The following is a 25,478-nucleotide window of genomic DNA, read 5'->3' on the forward strand; positions in this document are numbered from 1 at the left end:
TCTTGTGAGTCCGCACGGGTAGGTACCACCACCCCGCCTATTTCTGTCGTGAAGCAGTAATGCGTTTCGGTTTGAAGGGTAGGACAGCCGTTGTAACTATACTGAGACCTTAGAACTTATATCTCAAGGTGGGTGGCGCATTTACGTTGGTGATGTGTACGGGCTCCGGTAGGCTCGTCCACCCATCTAAGCAATAAAAAAAACTGTATTAACTGGCAAATTGTACTAAGTTTGATCATTTAAAAACCGTCTTAGGGACAATCATAATGTAGGTACCTAAATACAGTTTACAATATAATCGAGACTTCAACCTAATGTGTCAAAGTTCATATAATCTATATATCTAATATATAAAATTCTCGTGTCACAGTTTTCGTTGCCATACTCCTCCAAAACGGCTTGACCGATTTTGATGAAATTTTTTGTGCTTATCCGGTATCTATGAGAATCGGCCAACATCTATTTTTCATCCCCCTAAATGTTAGGGGTAGTCCACCCCTAAATATTTTTTTTTATTTTTTAGGCAAAATTTTTAACTTCTATTTTTTTATGATACAACATACAAAAATACATACAATCCTCAATTTTCACCTTTCTACGATCAACCCTTATTTTTTATTTGCTAATTAAAAACTTTAAATTTTTTTGCGAGATTTTTGTTTTTATTTTGCCATGACGTAGAATAAAAAAAATCATATTACTCTGAAATTTTCACCCCTCTACGATCAACCCCTATTTTTTATTTGTTAATTATAAACTTTAATTTTTTGGCAAGATTTTCATTTTTATTTTTATTTTGTCATGAATTAAAATAAAAAATCTGATGTTACTCTCAATTTTTCATCCCTCTATGATCAACCCCTATTTTTTGTTAATTATAAACATAAATTTTTTTGGCAAGTTTTTTATTTAGTTTTATCATGACTTAAAATAAAAAAAATCATATTACTCTCAATTTTCACTCTTATACGATCAACCCCTATTTTTCCATCCGCAATAAGGTTGCAAGATGGCAATCAAATATTATAATTGTAGTACGATAAATTCTTATTCAGAGTTTATAATTTCAAGTTCCTTTAATTATGATTTTTTTTAAATTGAATTTGATCTCCCGCGCTCGCCGGTCGACTACTGATCAACTATCAATCGATCAGCTATCCCCACCAGGTGTCACCACTGATCCAGCAAACATCACGTAGTAGGGATGGGGACGAAGCCGGTCTCCTGTCTTACTTACTCACTATACATCATAGATTATACACTTAATATATTTGAGAGCTATACAATACTATACATTTTTCAGCCATGTTTTGTTGGTTTTATTTGTGTATCAATAGTATGTTCAGTAGGTCTGAGAATCGGCTACTATCTATTTTTCATACCCCTAAGTGAAAAGGGTTGTCCACCCCAAACATTTATTTTTTATTTTTATTTTTTGGATATATTTTTTTGTTTATAATGAGGTATTATGTGGTTAAATGAGGTTTTTATTTCTACAGTAGAATTTCCCTAGAAATCTTATTTAAGGCAACACAACGTTTGCCGGGTCAGCTAGTAGGTATATAAAAATGAATTGCTGTTCGTTAGTCTCGCTAAAACTAGAGAACGACTGGACCGATTTGGCTAATTTTGGTCTTGAATTATTTGTGGAAGTCCAGAGAAGGTTTAAAAGGTAGATAAATATGAAAATGCTCGGAATGAATTAAAAATAACAATTTTGTATTCCCTTTGATGCGTCCCCCGTCGGACGGATTTCTTTTGTTTGTGTTAAGTTTATTTTATACAAAATTTTAGGTCTTTTATTTATAGATTGACGCACTACGAAGTCTACCGTGTCAGCTAATTCGATATAAAAACGATATGTCCAAAACTGATTTAAATATAACATAAAAGAAACTTCATTTTCTATTCATATTACTTCGAAACTAAGCCATACTAGCTTTAATTAATTTCTGTCATCGGTTTTAGGAAACGTGGTCCTGAGTTGCGGTCGGGTATGCTCAGTGGCGTGATGCCTCGTCCCGAGAATGAAATTGCTTCAAGCGAAATTGTTATTTTGCTAACTAAAATGGATATTCAAACTGATTTAGTTTCGAGAATGAGTTTGGTTTAACGTTTCTGATCCGAAAATCATATTATTTGTTTGTTTAATCATGTGGTATACCACAAATAAGCTTATATGATGATAGTACCTAAAATCCTAATAAAAATATTTGAGAAAATCCAAAAAAAAACAAAGGCCGCTGAGTTTGTTTCGCCGGTTCTTCTCAGGACTGTGGCTTTTTTTGGAACCGGTGGTAGAGTTAACATTTTCATTTATATTTTGACATTCAACAAATGTGTTTTTGATGATATCCAAGATGAAATAAATGATTTTGAATTTGAATTTGAATCGTCTGACATTTTCACTTCACACCGCGAAAAGAACCTCAAAGGCAAGAAGACACAGAAAGGCGGTATCATTATGTTAGTAAGTTAGTATGTAACGGAATCTTTGAACATGATTTTGATCTCCTTCAAAACGTCAGATTAACTCGAAATTTGATATACTTATTAAGGACCGATGACATTTCAATATTAAAAATATATATTGAAATAACTGAAATTCGACTAAAAAATGAAAAATAAATAATATGAAAAATAAAAAATTAACTAACAAAATACGCTTTTATAGAAAATTATTATTGAAGATATGTTCCCTGATCGATTTAAAAGAAGATCCCTATGAGTGCGCGGCGCCATTAAGAAGTTACCATAGACTGAAATCACCAAAATATCAGCGTTAAGTCATTAATTGCAATTAATTTTTTTATATTTTTGTTTATAGATGTACTAGTATTGGCTTATATACATATAAATAACTACAACAACTGTACATGTTCCGACGTAATCAGATAAAAGACACGCAAACATGCATAGGACATGTATTGACAAACAAACAAATATTATTTTTTACTTACTTTAAAAGAGCGATAGCGGTGTCCTTTCTAATATATAATATGATATCAGTTTTATTATACAACTTCATTTTGAAGCAAACGTGGCTACGTTTGCAGCTAAAACGTATTCCGGTGAGGTTGCATTTTCCCGGTGTTAGAAATTGACTCGTAAGTGGAATACAGTAAGCCAGGTTTGAAAAATTGTTTTTCACCGAACAATTTACTATATTGTAGTTGAAGAAGAGCACGCTAATACTAAAATTGTTGTTGGTGGTAGGGCCTCTTGTGAGTCCGCGCGGGTGGGTACTACCAACTTGCCTATTTCTGCCGTGCGGTATTGCGTTTCGGTTTCTAGGGTGGGGCACCCGTTGTAACTATACTTGAGACCTTAGAACTTATATTTCAAGGTGGGTAGCGCATTTACGTTGTAGATGTTTATGGGCTCCAGTAACCACTTAACTCCAGGTGGGCTATGAGCTGGTCCAACCACCGAGGCCAAAAAAAAGATATATATGAGAACATGACCACGGGCAGCAAAAAAGGCTCTATTGTCAGAATTAGTCAGAAGTAAAAGTTTATTCCACGATGCCATTCCTTCGTTGTCGATGTGGGTACTCATTTATTTAGAAAAATAGATATCTGCTTTCGTGGTTTGAACAGAAACACATGCATCTCGCTTGAGTACACAGTATTATTGCGTATTAAACATTTTGTATCGTTCATAAATAATTTCCAGTACATATATTTTTTTCAATTTTTAATTATCACAATATAGGAATAGGACACATATAGGAATGTGATAATATATATGCAAGTATTCTCGCAGAACAAGGAACCGGATAGAATGCGGATGATGTCTTTATCACAGGCTTGTTGCATAACGACGGTCGATGACCCCCCACCCTGCAGCATCCGACCACGGCCTGTGAGTGCCTAACGTGAAATTTCTGAACACTAAAATGTAATTACGCACGTTGATCGCTTACTTCGTATGTCGAGCGAAAGGTTTTTGTGTAAGATGCATTTTTAAAATTGGTAAGTGTAATAATACATTTTTAATATAGCTAATATCTTTTACTTTCTAAATTGTTATAAATAAAAGCTTAATTATGACGACCTTGAAGAGTACCTACAGGCTTTCATCCAAACAATTATATCTATACTCTATACTAATATTATAAAGAGGAAAGATTTGTTTGTTTGTTTGTTTCGAATAGGCTCCGAAACTACTGGACCGATTTGAAAAAATATTTTTCCATTAGAAGCCGACATTGTCCCTGATGAACATAGGCTACTTTTTTAAAAAAAAAAGATTTTATTTTTTTGGTTTCATGTGTGTTTTAATGTTTCCGAAGCGAAGCGAGGACGGGTCGCTAGTACATGTATAAAAAAATTAAAACGGACTAAAGTAGTATCTATTACATGAATTAAAAAGCAGTACGATTCTAATAATTGTGTATATAAGTATACATGTATTGTTTTGCGTGTATACGAAGTTTGGAAATGATTGCCTCTATGGCTTTAAATTTACTTATCTATATATTAATACCTGAAGCAAAAACTTTGTATCCCTTTTTACGAAAATTGCGCGGTCGGAGGAGTATGAAATTTTCCACACTTATAGAGAATATAGAGAAGAAGTGCACAATGCTAATATTTTTTTAAATAATGCATAAAAGATACATTAAATCAATAAAGAAAACATTACACACACTACCATGTATTTGACGCACACACGCATGCATATTATTTAATGTCAAACTTTTGTTCTTGACGTCTGTGGTCAAATTGAGAATAGATTAAATATGTATTGTTTGTCTTTATTAATATTTTTTATAGTCTCGGCGAAATTTGTGATTATAGAAGTATAATATACAATCATAATAGTGTACAAACTTACAATTCCAATTAATTATAGTCGAATTTCGACTACTGCGGGACCTCTAGTTTATTGTTATATCGCGTTAAGTTTCTGTTCACATCTGTCTCTTCAAGACATTTTATCTGAATAATATGAAAAACATGCGTAACATGACTCACGGATAACTACGGAAGTTTTTAATGATTACTACATACATTTTGGAAATAAGGTACTTGGTACTAGACCACGGTATTGTCTCTACTACCGCCGATGAATCACTTTCATTCAAATGAACTCTGAACACACGTTTATTAGCAATCTGTATATTAATACGTGAAATAAAAGCTTTGTAAGTACCCCTTTTTACGAAAATTGCGCGGACGGAGGAGTATAAAATTTCCCACACTTACAGAGAATATAGAGAAGGAGTGCAGAATGCTGTTTTTTTTAAAATCGTGCCTAAAAATACATTAAAGTGATAAAAAAAACATTACATGCACTACCATGTATTTGACACACACAGGCATATATTATACTCTTTTGTCTATTGTTATAGCCTGTGGTCAAATTGAGAATAATAATTAATATTGTTTGTCTATAATATTTATTTGTCTATTGTGTAGCCTTGGCAAAATCTGTGATTATAGAAGTATATTCTTTAACAATAGAACCATAATAATGTTCAAACTTATAATTTCAATTATTTATGTTCTAATTTCGACAATTGAGCGACCACTTGTAAAATTAAATTTACATTGCCAAATACATGATCAAATCACTTATCTTTGCCTATCATTTAAATGTTTCGTTTTGGGAAATGAAATAGGCGTTATTATAATACATAACAAGTCTAAGTCTTTGACCAAAGTCTCTAAAGGGACGTAAAAACTATAGGGAGAACACAATCGCTCCTACATTAAAGTTATTATCTTTGTTACAATATTAGAAACTAGCGCTAACCTGCAAATCAGAGGTCAACGACACGATTCGTTTACACTCTGTATCTTGTCAGTTGAGGAGCGGTTGCAATAATTTAACATTACACACAATTGTTGAGGAGACAGCTGATAGACTATCAGTCGGCATTAGGTAATTGGTCATCGCAGTCGAGGGCAATGCCTTGTTTATTGTATAGTATTATGTTGCCAATCTATAAAGGTGTACAAGAAATTCGGTATTACATCATAATATATCAATAATTTATCGATCAATATATTCTCATATCTTCCTAAATTAATATAAAATGCAGTATTCGCTTTGCCTGTATCAGAACTCGGATACTATTGTAGCAAAATTGCGTAAGAAAAAATAGACTAAACCTATTCACGTAATACTTTGGCAAATATTGAGAAGTAATATCGTAAGAAACCGAAATTGGAACACGAAGTAAAAGCTTTGTGCGGAGAAATCCTGTGATATTAACTGACTTGTTTTGAGCAAATCTACCTGATGGTGCCTTCAAATTGCATTATTTTAATTAAAGTTCTTAATAATGAAATACTTAGGTCATCGTAGCTAAAAGGGTAAGCCATTAAGCGATATAATTATACCCTAGTTCAAGACCTGCAGGCCGGTACCAATACTTTCATATAAATATCGCAAATGCGTTCGCCAACAGCTTCCACGGATAGCATCGTATAATTAAAATCTAAGACGCAAGAATTACAATTTACTTAATTTATGGTTTACGCCACCTGTGAACTCGCACGGGTACGAGTAGGTATCACCACCTTGTCTTTTTCTGCCGTGAAGCAGTAATTTGTTTTGCTTTGAAGGGTGAGGCATCCGTTGTACTGTTAAAAATGTGAGACCTTACAACTCATGTCTCAAGGTGGGTGGCGGCATTTAACTTGCTGATGACCACCCAGCTAAGAAAAAAAAACCTTTTTGCGTAATAGCTGGTGAAGTGGTATAGCTCGCATGGGTAAGTATCAACATTCTGCCTTTTCTGAACCGTGAAACACTAAGACTTGAAACGACGTGGGCAGCCGTTGCACAATGAAATAAATAATTGGACCACACGTGTGAAGTCGGGAAGGTATTCACATTGCGATGTGCCTACGAACATTCGGAAAACAATTTAAAATTATGTGAAACGCGAACTCGATCCGTCGATTATTTTTATAATTGCTATTTTATTATTTGAACGTTAGGCAGCGACTTGGCTCAGCCTCAAGCATTGCTGAAGCCCATGGGCGACTCTAACCACTCACCATCAGATGAGCCGTATATTCGCTGGCATATAAGGGCAATGAAAAAAAAGATTGCATTGTATTCAGTTTCCATTCATCCGGACGTGTTAAAGAAGTTTTTGTAAAGCGTAATATTCAGGAGCCAATCATTATCTTATACCTTTAAACGAGCAATTCTTGTATTAAGTATATCTATACTAATATTATAAAGAGGAAAGATTTGTATATATATAATCTGAATCTCGAAAACGACTCCAACGATTTTCATAAAATTTACTATACAGGGGATTTCGGGGGCGATAAATCGAGCTACGAGTTATTTTCAGAAAATGTTTTATTCGTGTTTTCAATAATCAACTCTTCCCCACATCTATTGGCGAATAATAATACTATTTTTCTTAATTGAGGGCAACTAACCGCTTTAAAGGCAAAACAAGATGGCGTTATCAAAAAAAAAAAAAACGAGCAAAGCTCGGTCATCATCTAGTTTTTGTAATACATTTAATTATTTTAAGATAATATTTTTTTTGTTTTTTAAAGAGAAACGATCCAAGTAGCACTGATTCTCTGCATGAATAACAGGCAGGATGTTATGTGGGGGCTGAGGGCTCGATAAGTGCTGGACCTATTTTTAGTACACAATGCCCTTAATAAGCACTGGCAGGGCGTTAGCTCGCTTTTGTACAAATACCATGCGACCGAGTAATTTTTGTTGAAAGTCGAAAGCTTTTTGAATGTTGAAAGGCGATCTCACCGCTTATAAATAAAGAGGTTCATCGTCATAACAACGTAATTATTAATGTCTCCCAAATACAAAAATAAGATTGGAATTTTACAAAATTACTCTACCATTAATAAAATGTTTTATCAAGAAACAAAATTGCTATAATTTTTAATTGCGTTAAACTCATTATACCTAACTTCGTATATTAACGATTAAAGAAATTTGTGTAAAATATTACCCATAATACTTTCTATAAATACTATAAAATAAACAAGGTGATTTTGTAGTAAGTTTCGTGTTACAATATTCGCTGGTAAAATTTAATTATTTTATTAATTATTATTTAAAAATTATTATTTAAATTATTGTTAAAAATAATTAATTATCAAGTTAATAAACTATCTTAAGCTATTCATTAGATTCGTATTCTATAAATGTAATTACTGAATTATTTATTAAGTACGAGTAGTTATATTTATTATTTAAATTTATTTTAATTAAAAAGAAGAAAGAAGAAGAAAATGTAGCAGTTGAGCGGAGGCTGCCACCAAAACTGCAACATCGAACTCAAACAGACGGCTTATATCTACGTATATATAACCATAGACAGTACACCAGCAACTTGCCACCCCTACCATATTCAGTAGGGAGCTTATGCCCGGATAGACGGGTTCGCCCCGAGGCACGTACCGTACCCCGTAAGGGTGCACGACGACCCGTGATAATAATTTCGTGATGAGACAATTTATGATTCTTCACTGCGTATGTATTCAGATTTATGTATTTGACCTTTAATTAAAATCAAATCTTAAATCTGTTTACGCGACTAGACCTTACAGCCCAGTGACAAAATCTGCATTTAAATCAATTCGTTTTATTATTCAGATGCAAAAAAAAGCTTTCTCATGCAATACTTTTTATTAAGCGTGTCCGATAAGCCAGTGCGCCCAAAACCCGCATTGTACAGTGTTGAACGCGTTGTCATCGCCGTCCGTGGTCCTAATGTCCGTGCCCGCGAGTGTGGGTAATTGATAACTTTGGTTTGTTTTTCTAAGCGTTCATTTCTCGATCACGAACCGTTCATTTGTTACGTAAACAGTCGCTTGTTTGACTCACAGACGGCTTGGCCGGTGCCTGACTCAACGTGCATTTTAGTTGGTTTAACTTTACAGCCAATTGTTTCGGAGCCCTTTCCAAAATATACAATTGATTGCATGAATGGCTGGTTTTTTTTGTCAATTTTGTATATGGTACTACTACGGTTGTATAACTATTTTTTTTTTATTGCTTTGATGGATGGACGAGCTCACAGCCCACCTGGTGTTAAGTGGTTACTGGAGCCCATAGACATCTACAACGTAAACGCGCTACCCACCTTGAGATATAAGTTCTAAGATCTCAGTATAGTTACAACGGCTGCCCTACCTTTCAGACCGAAACGCATTACTGCTTCACGGCAGAATTAGACAGGGCGGTGGTACCTACCCGTGCGGACTCCCAAGAGGTCCTACCAGTGTTTACGCAAATTATAATTTTGCGGGTTTGATTTTTATTACACGATGTTATTCCTTCACCGTGGAAATCAATCGTGAATATTTGTTGAGTACGTATTTCAATAGAAAAAATTGGTACCCGCCTGCGGGACTCGAACACCGGTGCATCGCTGCATACGAATGCACCGGACGTCTTATCCTTTAGGCCACGACGACTTTAGCTTCGCAAATTGAGAATAGAAATATGTATAAAACTTTGAAAATTTTTAAAATATTAAAATGAAAATATAAGTATTTTACTTTCTAAGTGTTCAAAGTAATATTTCATTACATCATTTGTAAGATTAAATTAATGAAACAAAACAGAATCGTGACTTGAATAGTGACGAAAAACTTTCAATTCAAACGATTTAAATTTAAAAAGTCAAAAAGAAATCTTTTGAATGATAGAAAAGTTATATATATATATACACATATTATTATGTTTCAGTAATATCACCTTCACACTACACCTACCAAGCTTCATCTCTGCACTCCCCTAAGGTAGACTGTTAGAGAATGCCTATGGCATTAAGTCCGCCTTTATACTTTATAGTATAAGAAGTTATAAATAAATAAATAAATAAAAGTTATCTCTGTGCTTTTATCTTTTAAAAATTTTATCAAAAGGCCTCAAATTGCTTTGAGGTGCCAGATCTTGAGCCAACATGTAGTCCAAAAGGCTATCATGATATTTTAGTCCTTTTTCGTTATGGAAACATAGCCCGTCCATAAAAAAAGCATTCTAATTTACAGAATAAATGGAAATGTCAGAGAATTTTCTCTTAACCAATTTCAAGAGCATTTTCTAAGCGTCAGACAGGAGAACAGCTGTCGTTTGCTTCCGTGGACTCCGGACCGCGAGGTCCAATCGTCCTTTTTTTCTTTTTCTAACATCTATTTAGAAATTAACAAAATAAACTTCTGATTAAATCGTGTTATTTTAAACTATAATATCGTATCAGCTGAGGGAAATGGGTGTGTAATTTTGATTTCGTACACATCACCCCCGTTATAGATCTCTGAAAGTAGAGTAGCAGAGAGAGAGAGAGAAGCAGTAATACGTTTCGGTTTGAAGGGTGGGGGCAGCCGTTGTAACTATACTTGAGACCTTAGAACTTATATCTCAAGATGGGTGGCGCATTTACGTTGTAGATGTCTATGGGCTTCGGTAACCACTTAACGCCAAGTGGGCCGTGAGCTCGTCCACCCATCTGCTGAGTTTCTCGTCGGATCGTCACCGCGGGTCACGATTCCGAGCCGGCGGCAGCTCGTCCACCCATATAAGCAATTAAAAAAAAAAAGAATTCACAATTGTGCGTAAACAATGACCATATGAAACATTTCGTGGAAATGATTAGAACGTCGAATCCGGTCAGTGCTGGCTTACATTACAATCTATTACATAGTTTCATGGTGTCTCTTCTGGAAGCTTCAAATTGATAATTTTGTCTTTAAAAAAGCGAAATTATAAACAGTTTTGTCGTCTGAATCGTCAATACTTAAGTGCGGTCTAGTCACTCAAATTTGAGTAAAAGATTACATTTTAATTATTTTTACGACTCAAAATCTATAGATATAAATAAAATTGGCGTGTCTGTTTGTAATATTGAAATAACCGCTTTTTACTACATGCATATGAATATATATACGGTACATACACCAAAATAACATTTTTACAATTTTTGTCTGTCTGTCTGTCTGTTTGTTCCGGCTAATCTCTGGAACGGCGGACCGATTTTGACCGGACTTTCACTGATAGGTAGCTGATAATATAAGGAGTAACTTAAGCTACTTTTCTTAGACTAGCTTCGCCTCGCGGCGTCACTGTTAATGTTTCCGAAGCGAAGCGAGGGTGGGTCGCTAGTATAATATATAAATATAAAAATGTTTTCTCTGATAAGGATTCACGAGATGAGATATTTACTGATTCACTTTAACATGACTTTATGTTCGATGGCACAGAGTGTATTTTTCCCTAAGATAATCACGTTAATAACACTGTAGATAGATAATTGTAACAGAATTAACAAAAAACCTATCATTAGAAGCAATAGACAGTGGCTTGGCTATGCCTCTGGTATAGCAACAATAATCACTGACAGGTGGGGCCACAAGTTCGTCTGCCTTCGACGGCAAAGAAAAATAAATAACGTCATTTTGGATCCTCCCGATCCATTAAGGGTGTTTTTAGGTACCTCAAGCACCGGTATCCGTTCTCGTCGAACCCTTCACTCGCAACAAAGGGTTCGGTGAGTAAATTAACCCAAAGACGCAGCCCGCTGAGTTTCTCACCGGATCTTCTCAGTGAGTCGCGTTCCTGATCCGCTGGTAGATTATGCAAAGCACTGCTCTTGCTAGGGTTAGTATTAGCAACGTCTTCAAGTTAGAGCCCCATGAGCTCACCTACTAGTTCTGTGAATCTAGTACGACCCCTCGAGGTTATGAATAATATTAATGGGTATGAATATATGTATATATGGTAATTATAAATGGGAATATATATATGGTGATTATAAATAGATATGAATAAAAAAAAAAGTTTTACTAAATGTTGTTTAGACTGCACGAAAATAACTGACTATTGAAAACATTTGTCATGTCGATTCGCCGTCTCAATGTAACGGGTGAGGGGTTCCCTTCACATATTTTCACACCTTCACTGGTGGTACGACCTCTTGTGAGTCCGCGCGGGTAGGTACCACCGCCCTGCTTATTTCTGCCGTGAAGCAGTAATGCGTTTCGGTTAGAAGGGTGGGGCAGCTGTTGTAACTATACTGAGATCTTAAAACTTATATCTCAAGGTGGGTGGCGCATTTACATTGTAGATGTCCATGAGCTCCAGTAACCACTTAACACCAGGTGGGCTGTGAGCTCGTCCACCCATCTAAGCAATAAAAAATAAATAAAAATAAACTAATTTTTGCCTTGCATTGCTGATTCATAAAAATGTGAACTCACTAAAACAACAAGTATTTTAGCTTGATCTATTAAATTCATTAAATATTTCATTAGTTGTGTGTTAGTGTCGCTTTGTCTTCGGGCTCTCGGCGCACGTATGCGTCGCTTGTCAGAGCATATTATCTTCAGCCCATTTTCAGATACGTCATGTTTTTATTTATTTATTTATTGGGATCGCTAAAATAATTAAGCGTTGACAATTGGCCGATATTGGTTAAATAATTAATAAAGTTGACTTCACGCTATGCTGTAAATTACCGATAGCAGGAATCCTAACAATAGTGACAGCCTCAAAGAACACGAAACGCTAAGCAAAAAGAATGAAAACTGCTTATGTAATCCAACTACCCAACTTGATATAATATTGAACTATAAGAACCGTATTAAAGATATTCGATAAAATTGAATCAAAGAAGCCATCAAAATGTACATTTACAACAAAATGCTTCATTTGTTAATAATGTTGAATAATAAAATTAATGTTATCTTAATTGTGATTTGCAAAAGCTCGTAAAGCTCTCTTACAATGAAGATACATTGATTGACAATGATCGACGAGCACGATAGTGCAACTACGTATTATTTAATAAATTTTGTCACATAGTATTAGTTACTTATTAGTTTTATAAATTATAGTATTGACCGATTTGTGTCAATTTTCTTCTGTTTCAATCAATATTTCTCTTAAAACAGATATAAGTCGGTGCAGGAGAAAATATCGAAAAAAAAACACGTAATTTTTAAATTAAATTTTATCCGCCTAGAAGTAAACAAAAACATGTGTATAGCTAACGAACCTTGTCGAGGTCTCTCTTTGGTTTCGTAGAAAGCCACGGCGAAATTGTTGTTTGTTGCCAGCACCGGGACAGGCCGGGAGAGGCCGGCGCTGCTCCACACGTCCATAGCTCAAGGGCACCACACGCGTCCGAGCAGTTGGCCAACAACGCGCGCACTGAGCTTACTTCAGCTTACGTCTTCCGGACCACGGGTGCCTCGATCGCTGCCACCCTGCGCCCGCACACCTCTCCACGGACTTTTACCAGCACGCCGTGCAAATGTGAAATGAAATGTTGTTCTTCGACTTAGGCCGATTAAGTTAGAGTTAAGTTTAGTGTGATGTATGATGCATTTTCGCGATCGTTGGTTCGTTTGGCGTTTTCGGATCGATTTAGAAACATGAATTCAATTTTAAAATATCCCACGCGGCTCCGATCATGGAATGTGATTCAAGCTTATTTTGGTTGACTTTGGTTGCTGTTTTAATGCTACATCTCAAAATTTTGTTAAATAAACTACATAGAATTTCCGAGTACTAATAAAATATAAGTTTGGAAGTCTCCCAAACTTCTAAGCTTTTGAAAGATTTTGATCAAAAATGTTGCTTTTGCTTGACACACAAAGAAAGAAGAAAATAAATGTTGTTAACGCCACAAACATCTACTCGAAAAATTATTTTTCATTATGTATAAACGACAAGCTACACTTGACTCATTGACATTTTAGATTACGTAAATTACCAATCAATTACCACATGTACATAATTATGTGATGAAGCATCGGTAGAGATACGGCTTATTCTTCTGTAATATAATATTTTTTTTTAAAAGTCCCCTACAAATTTTTTCGTACCGACAGAAGAACGTTAATGGCCTTCACTAATTTAATAAATATACCATCATTTGTTTTTTTACCACGTGTTTGATATTTTTGTGTAAACAAAAGCCAATATTATTAATATCAAACATTGTCGTGACAGTCTCCGAACGCGAACATAACAATGTTTACGAAACAAAACTGCGAACATGCATTCCATTTTCTCCAACATCAGACTGGAAACAGTGAAGTCAAAACTTATATTTGATTTCCACATATTATCATAAACTTCTGAATTAAATCAAAACTTTACCTTAGACGTTGCAATGCAGATCTATGTAAGACTAACAATGTAAGACAACAAAATCAACCTCAGCATTCCGTGAAATATTTGTTTGGTTTGTGGAATTTGTTTTCTTTGCTTCTACATTTTCCTAAGCATCGAGCCCTTGGTGAATTTTCTAGCTTCCTGGTTTAATATGACATGATGCCACCTTGATCCGACCATTCCAGGAAGCAAAAGGAAGCTATACACTTTGTGAGTCCATTGCACTCACCTAAAAAGCAATAGAACGGATGTAAAGTGTTGAATTATATATCCTAAAAGTGTTACGAACATGTGCGGTATTTGGAAACGATAAGTAAGTGGTTTTGGGTGTATTTTTCTGCAAATTGGCACATCAACTCACGGCTGAGTTGAGTTCATCTGAGTTGAATAAATGTGCATACATGCCCCTATTATATATTCCCCTACGCGGGAACCCACCACTAGAAATTTTCCAAAGAAAACCTTTGCGTATGTATTCCGTAAAGATCCCGATCCTCAGCACTGAGTAATACGACGCACGGATGAGGAGGAAGATGCCCCTATGTGTAGACTGTCACCAGCTTTTAATGAATATCATAAAAGGTTAGTCAATGTTCAAAGTAGAGCGCGCAAAAATAAATAGGATAATGGTTTCTACCAGTACGGGTTTACTGTACGATTTAATCCTGTAAATACATAAATCGAGTTTTCTTTCATAACGCAAATGTTAGATAAGTATCCATTTGGGAAAAAATCATATTGTTATAACAAAACAAAATGGAAAATCTTCAATGAAGACTAAAAAACTTGTCTCAGAAACAATAATTATTATCTTAGAATCGCTTGATATTATTTGTTGGAACTCTCTGCTGTGTAAGTAATAGCTTTTGAAATATTAGGAATACGAATAGGCCGACCTGCTTGCTCTCTTTTGAAGTCGAATCTCTCGGGGCGCCGGCAAACAAAACCGAAGAGTGCATGCCAGTGCTTAAAATATGCTTCAATAAAAATATACGCTCATACTTTGAAAACGGATTCTGAGTCACGCTACGGAAACACTAGTTTTATTTCTGAACGTGAATGCATGAGGGGGATTTTGATACCATTCGTGTTCCAGCACTCAACATTTCTAACGAACGATTGAAAGTGTAACACAATATTTCTACTATAATTATAGGTCTATTTAAAACAACGTACCGGACCACATATTGAGATCAAAAATACTTAGAAACTTACAATGCATTTCTTAGTCAACGCATTCCCTCTTAGTAAACAAAGATAATATCAAATTACTTTTTCAATGTCTTTCTAATTAAAAATGAAGCTGCAGTTCAGTACCAAGCGCTTTAACTAATAATCTGATAATGTGTTAATTTTTACAGTACATTACCTAATGCATGTCTTTTCATGCGGTTTCAAAGGATGTTTCCTTTTATTTTCTTGGATGTGTTTGAAGTCGTTGTGGCCTAAAATATAAGACGTCCGGTACATTTGTGTTGAAGCGATGCACCGGTGTTTGAATCCCAGGTGGGTACCAATTTTTCTAATGAAATACGTACTCAACAAATGTTCACGATTGACTTCCACGGTAAAGAATCTATATGTGCTTCAGCAAGTTTTTCAAGAGTTTTGTTGACAATTTCGAAAGTCAAAATCTACAATTTGTATATCACAAGCATAGTTCTGATACAATAAAAATACTATAATACTATATATTATCAACCTTATTAACTCCTTTTTTTTATTGCTTAGATAGGTGGACGAACTCACAGCCTACCTGGTGTTAAGTGGTTACTGTTGCCCATAGACATCTACAACGTAAATGCGCCACCCACCTTGAGATATAAGTTCTAAAGTCTCAAGTATAGTTACAACGGCTGCCCTGCCCTTCAAACCGAAACGCATTACTGCTTCACGGCAGAAATAGGCGGGGTGGTGGTACCTACCCGCGCGGACTCACAAGAGGTCCTACCACCAGTAATTACGCAAATTATAATTTTGCGGGTTTGATTTTTATTACACGATGTTATTCCTTCACCGTGGAAGTTAATCGTGAACATTTGTTTAGTACATATTTCATTACAAAAATTGGTACCTGCCTGCGGGATTCGAACACCGGTGCATCGCTCAACACGAATGCACCGGACGTCTTATCCGTTAGGCCACGACGACTTCAAAATGTATTGTATTCACATTATGTATTACATTATTATTTTATAACGTTATATAATTGAAAAACGAAAAACGTATTAATATATTCTAATTAAGAATTAATTGCTCACCGACTTTTTCTCTAGGTCACTTATATTCCACAACGTAAAAAGGAGACCAAAGAATATTTGTTTATAGCGTAGGCTCACGAACGAAGTCACGGCTTCAGTATTAGATGGCTTAATGAAGCCCATAGACCTCAAGAAAATTAATGCTCACACATTGAAAAATGAGTTCTAAGTCTCAGCTCTAAAGTATAACGGCTGTCCCACTTTTTTGAGCCGGGACGCACTACTGCATCGCGGCAGAAATGGGCAGGATGGAGGTACCAGTCTGTGTAGGCCTACAGTACGCCATATTAAAATATAATTGGGTAAATTATAAAATACCAGAGTTGATCTTTTAATATACATATTATGTTATTAATTTATATTAGAAGTCGTTAAAAACAAAGACACGTATTTTACTCTTTAATATTTTTTTATACCTATCTATGACTTTTACAACACTGGTATAGTCGCCTCGACTACTCTGGGTTTTTTATCCTTTAGATCACTTCGAATTTGGGTAAGGGAATCGTTCATTCTATTCTAGGAATATTTTAGATTCAGACGCCTATTAAATTCTCGTCATATATTTGTCAGATACTATCAAATCTATTATTAGAGTACCACATTATGCATTTAAACTCTTTCTGAACTGATGATAATAGTGCAAGAAAAATATGTGCATTTGATGGAAAAAGAGAGAAAGCGGATCGCAAAGTCGCTAAAGCTAACTAAATAACGTTTTTTACTTATGTGATGCTTTGAACCGATCAACTAGGAGACGATATTATACTATTTTATCTTAGCAACGATATAAACAGTGTATAACGTTACGTCGTCGATGTCAACTAAGCCAAGACAGGTAAATAGGACCACCCATGCACTTACTTTGTAATTAGACTGCTAGAATTCGTTCTGAGCTTATATAGATATATATTATAATTATATCAACTAAGAAAATAGCTCGTGTGTCATGAATCGAGTTTCACAAACAGTTAAGCAAAATCTTGAACGTGTAACTATAACAAAAAATAACAACGGCTCACCTGTAGATAGATAACTTAAAAAGATGAGTTCGCGGGTCTCCTGATGCTAAGCTATGATCAGAGTCTGTGTACATAGCAACGTGACTGCGACCGTCTTGAGACATTGAATTGTCGTCAACGTTCCGATTCAAGGGGTGGTCCACCCGTTATAGAATACAATTTAGGCTTTGACCTTGTGGAATAATTGGCGTTATGATGCCTGCGGGTTCGGAGACCACTTCATACCGGGTGGATCGTGAACTAGTGTAGCTAGCTGTACCCGTCCGTTTTGCTGTGCATTTAAAATTAACATTATTATTTCTCACCCCCACAAAGATTCTGATCATTAACGCCCCCGCAACTGGTGTAGGGAGTCCAACACTCATATAAATATTAGCCTATCCATTAAGTACATGTATTTTCTACAGGGATACCAAGTTTCAAGTCAATCAGTCAAAGTAGATTCATTTATATATTAGTATAGATAGAGATAAAACATTTTTTTCGCTAATAAACATTCTGTTGCGTTTTCGCTGTAAGCTAAGGTATCGTCATATTTCAGCCGTTTCAGCTTCGGGAATGATAGCATTTACTGCGTCAATGCATACGAACATCGTTTAAAAGCGCCTTCACGCGTAGTGCACAATAAATTACTTTGAAAATTTAACTTAAAATACTTTTGAAATTTTCTAGTGTGATATTGACATTAAATACGTCCCTGCCGATGTCCGTGCAGTCGTAATACGAAAACTAAATCTAAAATCAATCCAAAGTTCTATTCGGAGATACATATAACTTTAAATAAGTCCTATGTTACCGTAGTTGTTTAAAAACAAAAATTGTATAATAATAATAATATGGCTAGCAACGAAAATATACAAAATGTGAGCATATGTAAGCGTGTCGCCTCGTTTCAATGGAATTGGAAAATAAGTTTTTACGCCTTCCGAATGTTCGGATAAATTTGATTTAGTAACTAGAACTGTTGCTATGCTGCGCCTTTTTAATTTAGGCTAAATCGAATCCAACTAGTTTAGATCTATTTATTGATGTGGATCACTCATTCTATTTTATTTTTTTTACTTGGAACACAAATATAGTCCTGTATTATTTATTGGTCAAAACGTTATCAATTGGAAAGGAATGTACAATACGATAATTTACTTTTTATAACGTAGACCGGTTGGAAAGGTTTACTTTTTTTCCTACCTACTCTAGTGAATTCGAGGGGTTATACTAGATTCACCGAGCGAGTAGGTGAGCTCACGGGGCTCTAACCTGTGGGCGTTGCTAACACTAGTCCTAGCAAGAGCGACAATTTACGTTACGTGACGCCGCAAGAGTAACGGACCTCACAACTTGCATAAGGTAATTTATTTGCATGAGACAGAAGGTGATTTATAGTTAGACAGAGGATGTGTGTTTATCACAGTCTAGAGATAATACAAAAAGGGGGCGGGGAATTCCCCAAGTCCCTCGTCCCTACACTCTTGTCCTTCTTCAAACGAGGCTTGTGAAGAGTATTAAGCGGTAGGCAGCGGCTTGGCTCTGCCCCTGGCATTGCTGAAGTCCATGGGCGACGGTAACCACTCACCATCAGGTGGGCTGTATGCTAGTCTAACAACAAAGGCAATAAAAAAAAAAAAACTCATTCATGGGGGCCGGAAAAGGGCGTAGTCCGCTCTTCCCTTGTGCCCGGTGTGCCTTCTGCGGCCGGGTAAGGGAGTCGAGATCTCCCTCTCCCGTTCCGCAGCTTCCTTCTGCGACAACACGTCCTCGCAGAAGGACACCATCGCGTCCCACGACTCTGCGCTACTGACCATCCGCCGCACTATGGCCGGCAGCGGTGTTCGCTGACCCTGACGGAAGCCTTTGAAACGGAAAACATGACTATGATCACTCCAGGCGTATTACGTACGAAAAGTGACAGTTTGAGATATCCGTATATTCGTGTAATCCAGAAATCACTTCATCGAATATCTGCGCAATCACTTTTCAATTTCCACTAACGGAATGATGAATGCAGTTAACTAGGAACGGAACAAAGCGAAGATTCCAATTTTCCATCGTTCTAAACTGAATGATAGCATAGGCAGGGTAAATTAGGTGTGGAAACAGATCGAGCAGTTTAAATAGATAAGTCTCCGTTTCCCATTGGACAGGATTTTATAATGTGAATCGCTCAGTGAGGAATTGTTTGAGATGATACTATCACCTCGTTTTTACCATCGCACCGCCCGCCATTGGAGTAGAGTTAATCCATACTACCTGGAGTTACTGCGTTCATCCACAGTGCATTTCCAGAGATCTTTTTTGTCACGTACCATCTTGCTTTGGGATAAGCTCCCCTCCACGGTGTTTTCCCAGCGCTATAAAACGTCCTTCTTCAAACAAGGCTTGTGGAGAGTATTAAGCGGTAGGCAACGTCTTGGCTCTGCCCCTGGCATTGCTGACGTCTATGGGCGACGGTAAGCACTCACCATCAGGTGGACCGTATACTCATCCGCCGACAAGAGCAATATAAAACGAAAAAAAGTTATTTACTACATAGTCCTGCTTAATTCTGGATTAGAATACGTAGAATTATTCATTCCAATTTAAATTCAATGTTTTATTCATTCCGATTTAGTTTTAGTGGAAAATATAAAGAAATAACAAAGTTAATTGCGTGATTTTAAATCACATAGATGGGGTAACAATATCTTGTATGCCCTGGTGTTAAGTTGACCATAGTGGAAATGAGATGTAACCATCGCTTAATAGTAGATTGATTGATCGCCACCGCATTGATGCCTTCGAGATATGGTGCTGGCGGAAGGTGTTACGAATCCCGTGGATAACATATCGGACTAACGCATCCATATTAAGACAGCTCAATATCCAAACCAGGTTCTCTACCATCTACCTCAAGAGGAATTGAGTTCTTCGGTGATATTGCTAGAAAAAGCGAAGACAATCTTGAAAAGTTTATAGTAACTGCCAATTGCTCGACTGGAAAAAGATCTCGTGGCCGAAATCCAATGCGCCGGTCCGACCAAATCCGCACCACTTTGGGTACTACCGTCCGATGCCATACATACCGCCGAGAACAGAGAAAGATGACGAAACATCATCCAAAGAAGGACAATGGGAAGTGATGGTCACGACCCTCAAACATGAGGAATGCGACTCAGGGAGGAGGAATAGTAGAGACGGTAGTAAGCTAGACGATACCTTGTCCTTTTGAAATGCGAAAGGGCATATATCATATGCCACGTTGTACTATACATATTTATGTACCATCGTACGGTACTGAAATATTTGCACAGACCTTCACGTACGCCATGTAATAATAATAATAATAATAAATTTTATTTCAGAATTAAATTCTATATGAAGTGTTAGTAATACAAAATCTTTCTTAAAAAAAAGCAGTTCATTTTATTTATTTTACATTGACCATGGCTGGTTTTGAGCCAAACATGGACTTCATTCCAGTGCCTCAGTATAGGGCAGCAATAGCGACTCCCTATTGCGGCCAGGAGGCTGTTCGGGCTGTCCCGGAACCGGCACCACGCGGAGGCCACGCGCTTACGAATGATCGCGTAAAAGCCATCTATGTGAGCATTCGCGAACATCGTCGACGCGCTACAGTACCGAGAAAAAATTAAAAAGAAAATTACCACATTACATTTCAGATTTGTTTTACGTAAAAACAAATTACCTGATTGGATATAACACGATGTCCACACCCGAGACACGTGAACGAAAATTTACTCAGAATTAAGTCGATGTCAGTCGCTGGCGTGGACCCGGGCTTGGCGTCAATCCCTCTATAAGAATTACAAATATTTATGATGAAAATTCAATAGACTTGAGCCTTGTTCAACCATTATATATGAATAGTTTGTCATTCGCATTAGGAATCTCGAGAGGCTGTCATAACGAGATACCGCCTGATTTGTTTTTTGTCTCCTGTAATTTTACTTTCACGGAAGATCTGATGGTTGATAACTTCAAGTCATTCAATCCCGTTTTTGCAGGATAGCCGTCGGAGCACCGTGGCTCATGAGTGATGTGGATCTCCATGATGACTTGGAGTTTGACTTCATCAGTAAGTATATTTGATGCTCGGAAGCTCACCAACACAGGGGAAGATTGGTATGTAGCGCTTCTAGCCAATGCCATTAAGGAGATTACCCGCTAAGCCCGCCAATAGTTTTCTTAAGATTTTCATTTAACCAAGTACTCCTCTTGCTAGGGCATATGTTAGCAAAATCATCCAGGCGGAGAGCCTCGTGAGCTACCCACCAGGCAAGCTGATGCCAGAATAACCCCTCGAGGCTACAGCCAGGTAGGACAAACAAATCACGATTTTATTGGTAGTTTCGATTGAAGATTTTTAAAAATACAGTCCGCTTTCAATTATTAATATAAAATAACCTACGTCTGTATTATTGATTCGGATTTCCTGTTGTATTATTTATAAAGCCGCTCAGGAAAGCAAGATTATTTACAGCATAAACAGGCACGGTGGTGGCATTTACCTCTGTCAAGATCACCAGATATTTATTTTGTTTTATTATTTCAGACAATTCGGCTGTTCAGACGATCATATGCGGTCTGTGGTCACAGACATCAGATATGTCAAGGGGACAACCAAATAATTGTTGTTGTTGTTGGTTGTTACGTTTCCGTTAAACAAACTTTAGAGCAAGCTGTCTCAAGTTAGACAATCCCTTACTTGAAAATTTTCGCAATCTCTTACTTGAAACAACCTCCATAAAGCGTTCATCTCCTAGTGGCCCAAAAAATGCCGATCTACCTAGTCAGGTCATAAATTCTGTCACATGTTTAATGTAAAATAATTGAAACAAGTTTATTCATTATGTAACCATTCATATACCAAAATGAACTTAACAAAACATAGATTCTTATGACACTAAAGTTTATTCAAAATGACCTCCGTGATTTTGAATACAGGCCTTCAATCTGCGCGGCCAGTCGTCTATCGCAGCACGAACGAGGTCCATGTCAATATCGGCGGCTGCCTTAATCAAGGATGTCTTGAGTGACTCCAAATTGGGATGAGGCTTTGAGCACGCCTTTTCCTCCAAGTGTTGCCATATCTTGTAATCTAACGGATTCAAATCTGGACTGAAGGAGGGCCAGTCTTCGTGCCGGATGAAGTCGATTTCACGCGCCGCCAGCCAGTCTTGTGTGCTCTTCGCTCTATGAGCTGGCGCCGAATCTTGTTGGAATACCCAGTGCCTGTTATTGAACATGGTATGAGAAACAGGTTCCACAAGGTTCGTCAGGACTGTATTTTGATACACAACTGCATTCGTTTTTACACCTTTCTCACAAAAATGTACCTCTGTTAAGCCCCAATAAGAAACTCCCAACCATACCATGAGCGAGGATGGAAAATGACCTCGTTGGACACGCGGAATACGTTTGCTCGCTTCTTCACTACTGTGTGCGTACACCTTATCATTTTGTTTGTTGTAGCTCTCTTCTACGGTAAACATTTTTTCATTCGAAAAAATAATTTCCCGTTTTTTTTTCCCTGCGTACCGCTTCAACAAAGCGCGGCATCTCTTCAGTCTCAGATCCATTAGACGAGCATTCAAACGATGTCCTGTTTTTTTTCGATATGCCCGAAGCCCTAAGTCTTCATTTAACACCCTTTTCACTGTGGTTCTGCTTAACCCAATCTGAAGGGCCAACAGTTTCTGCTTACGTTTGGGATTTCTTTGAATTCGCGCCTTCACAGCTTTTATCACTGCTGGAGTCCTAACAGACCGAGGGCGACCACTTCTTGACCTGTCATCTACACTAGAATCTTCATTGTATCGTTTGATGGTACGATAAACGAATCTTTTGGTTATATTCAAATTTTTCAGTATGTTAAAATTTTGAATTGGCGCGTAACCGCAACGATGCAACGCAATAACTGCAACACGGTCTTCTTTAAGCGTCCACTCCATATTTAAAAATGAGTAAAATTCTAAAAGTATATATTTTTATTTTCATGAACAATTCGAGATTCGAATTCAATAAACTTTTTTGTGGCCAGCATTCTAAAAGAAAAGTTTTTACTGTGTGACAATACTTATGACCTGACTAGTTATATAACTGGCCCCATAATATATTTCAACTTTTTTCGAATTTATTGTTGACAAACAGTCTATGCGACTAAGGTAATCAAAACAATCTTCAAAGCATTAATCCTCGAATTACGTCGCAAACGAATCATACAACTTCCCATAAAACTTCGGAATCGTATACACGATTGGCTACATAAAATGGATTAAAAACATTGTAAAAAAAAATATTGTTATTTTTTTTCCGTGGCACGACCATTTCATATGTAAACCTTGCTAATGTCGGCTTGTCACCTATAGTTCCTCTGTTGCTAATCGTCTTAATCTTATCCAAATCTTAATTAAGTTTTAAAGTATTTAATGACGCCTCAGAAAGTTATTTTCAATTGTTTCGTTCATTATTCGTTCGTTTCATTCAATCCTTCATCTTCGTCGTTTTATCCGCGGAATAATAAATTGAAGGTTTTAACAATTTTTTGTTTAAATATCGACTTGTGAAAAAAAGAAATCAATATATCATCAATATACGTCAGTATTAAAGATAACTCAAAAACTACTGGTCAGATTGTGATAAAATTTATATAAATCCACATAAGAAGCACCAACTTCCAAATAAAAAACAATTTACAGAATCGGTTAGTATATATAAAAAAAACCAGTGTAACTGACAACCTCTTCCTGATTTTGGAGTTTATTAAAAAGGTGCTGAAGGGGTAGTTGCACTTTATATCCTTAGGCCCGCGGTTGGCAGTCACGGACCAGTCCCACATACCTCGCGCGCCGCCTAGGCACGGGGACCTTGTAGGAGGTTCGGCCCCCGACCCGAAAAAAAAAAAGAAAAAAGAAGGGTAGTTGCGCTTTGCCCTAAATACCATCCTTGAGGCGCGGTCCGCTCCCAAAAACTGCGGATCATCTAGTCCCCCCCTCCTAACCGCGCGACCCCTAAGTGCGGGTACCTTGCTCGGCCCCCAGCCCCGACAAGAAAGGGTTAATTGTGCCTTTCTAGCTTCTAAAACGAAACAAAAATGCATAAGGCACAAAAGAACTAACCTACCTACCTACCTTCCTCTCTGTATATATACCACATACAAAAAAGTATAAAACTTAGTACAAAATCAGTATCAAAATAAAAACACTGACGTCCCTAAAAGTTTAACATAAAAGGTCCGTTTTATTTTAAATTTTCATAAACCTGAATACGTTTATTGAAATTGATTTTAAATGTAAGTCATTGCCACTAGGACACGACATGAATGTTTTAATATTTCAACAGTCACAAGTCGAGAGGTGTCGTATTTTTTATTTAAAATGTTATTTTAAAAAAAAGTAATGGCTGTGGGGTGTCTTAAAATTTTGTCTAAGGAATTCAGCGGAGAATTATCGGTCGTTCTCTCAGTAGCGTAGGTACCAGCGCACTATGGACGCCAACCATTACGTGCTGGTGGTAGGTCATGTTGCAAGTCCGCACCGATAAGCGACATCTGCCGGGAATGAATCACGCCTTTGCAGTTTACAGAATGAGACAAAAAGAAAACTAACTAACGTATTATTATTATTATTTATTTATTTATAGTATATATATAGTTCAGAGTAGTAGGAAAATGATGTACAAAGGCACTGCTTATTTCTTTAAGAAATCTCTTCCAGCAGACCTGCGAGAGGATTATGAGAATAATAATTAAAAGTGATGAGTGTGTAGACGTATTAGAGAATATAGACGAAAGACGTATTAGAATGCAAGAAAAATTTACGAAATGAAGTTGCAGTTTTTAATATTGAAATTAGGCAAGTTTTTTTTTAAAAAAAAAAGAGAATCTATTTCAAATTTACGATATCGATTAAAATTGTTCTTAAATCACAAATGGCCATCTGGCATGAAACTAGGATTCACTGTCTTATAAGAACCACAGACTAAAATATATGAAAATATATGAAACACATATAATAATTTAATGAATGCACTCAGTAAGCAAACATGGAAAATTTTCCCGAAGCGGAAA

General features: G+C 36.6%; 1 protein-coding gene across 5 annotated transcripts in view; it reads right to left on the reverse strand.

Moving 5' to 3' along the window:
• Positions 1-25,478, reverse strand: part of LOC114249202 (ecdysone-induced protein 78C) — a 109,266-nt gene that overhangs the window by 67,383 nt on the left and 16,405 nt on the right. For 2 of the 5 annotated variants that reach the window (XM_089731860.1, XM_089731868.1), the window contains exon 3: positions 13,007-14,359. The exons of 2 other annotated variants lie outside the window; for them this stretch is intronic. In XM_089731860.1, coding sequence (XP_089587986.1) covers positions 13,007-13,112 — 106 coding nt within the window. In that variant the 5' untranslated portion in view covers positions 13,113-14,359. The remainder of the gene's footprint in view (positions 1-13,006; positions 14,360-25,478) is intronic. One more of the 5 variants, XM_089731863.1, reaches the window with a different exon arrangement.

The sequence above is a fragment of the Bombyx mandarina genome, chromosome 01 (assembly GCF_030267445.1).
Source record: "Bombyx mandarina strain Sakado chromosome 01, ASM3026744v2".
NCBI classification, from domain to species: domain Eukaryota; kingdom Metazoa; phylum Arthropoda; class Insecta; order Lepidoptera; family Bombycidae; genus Bombyx; species Bombyx mandarina.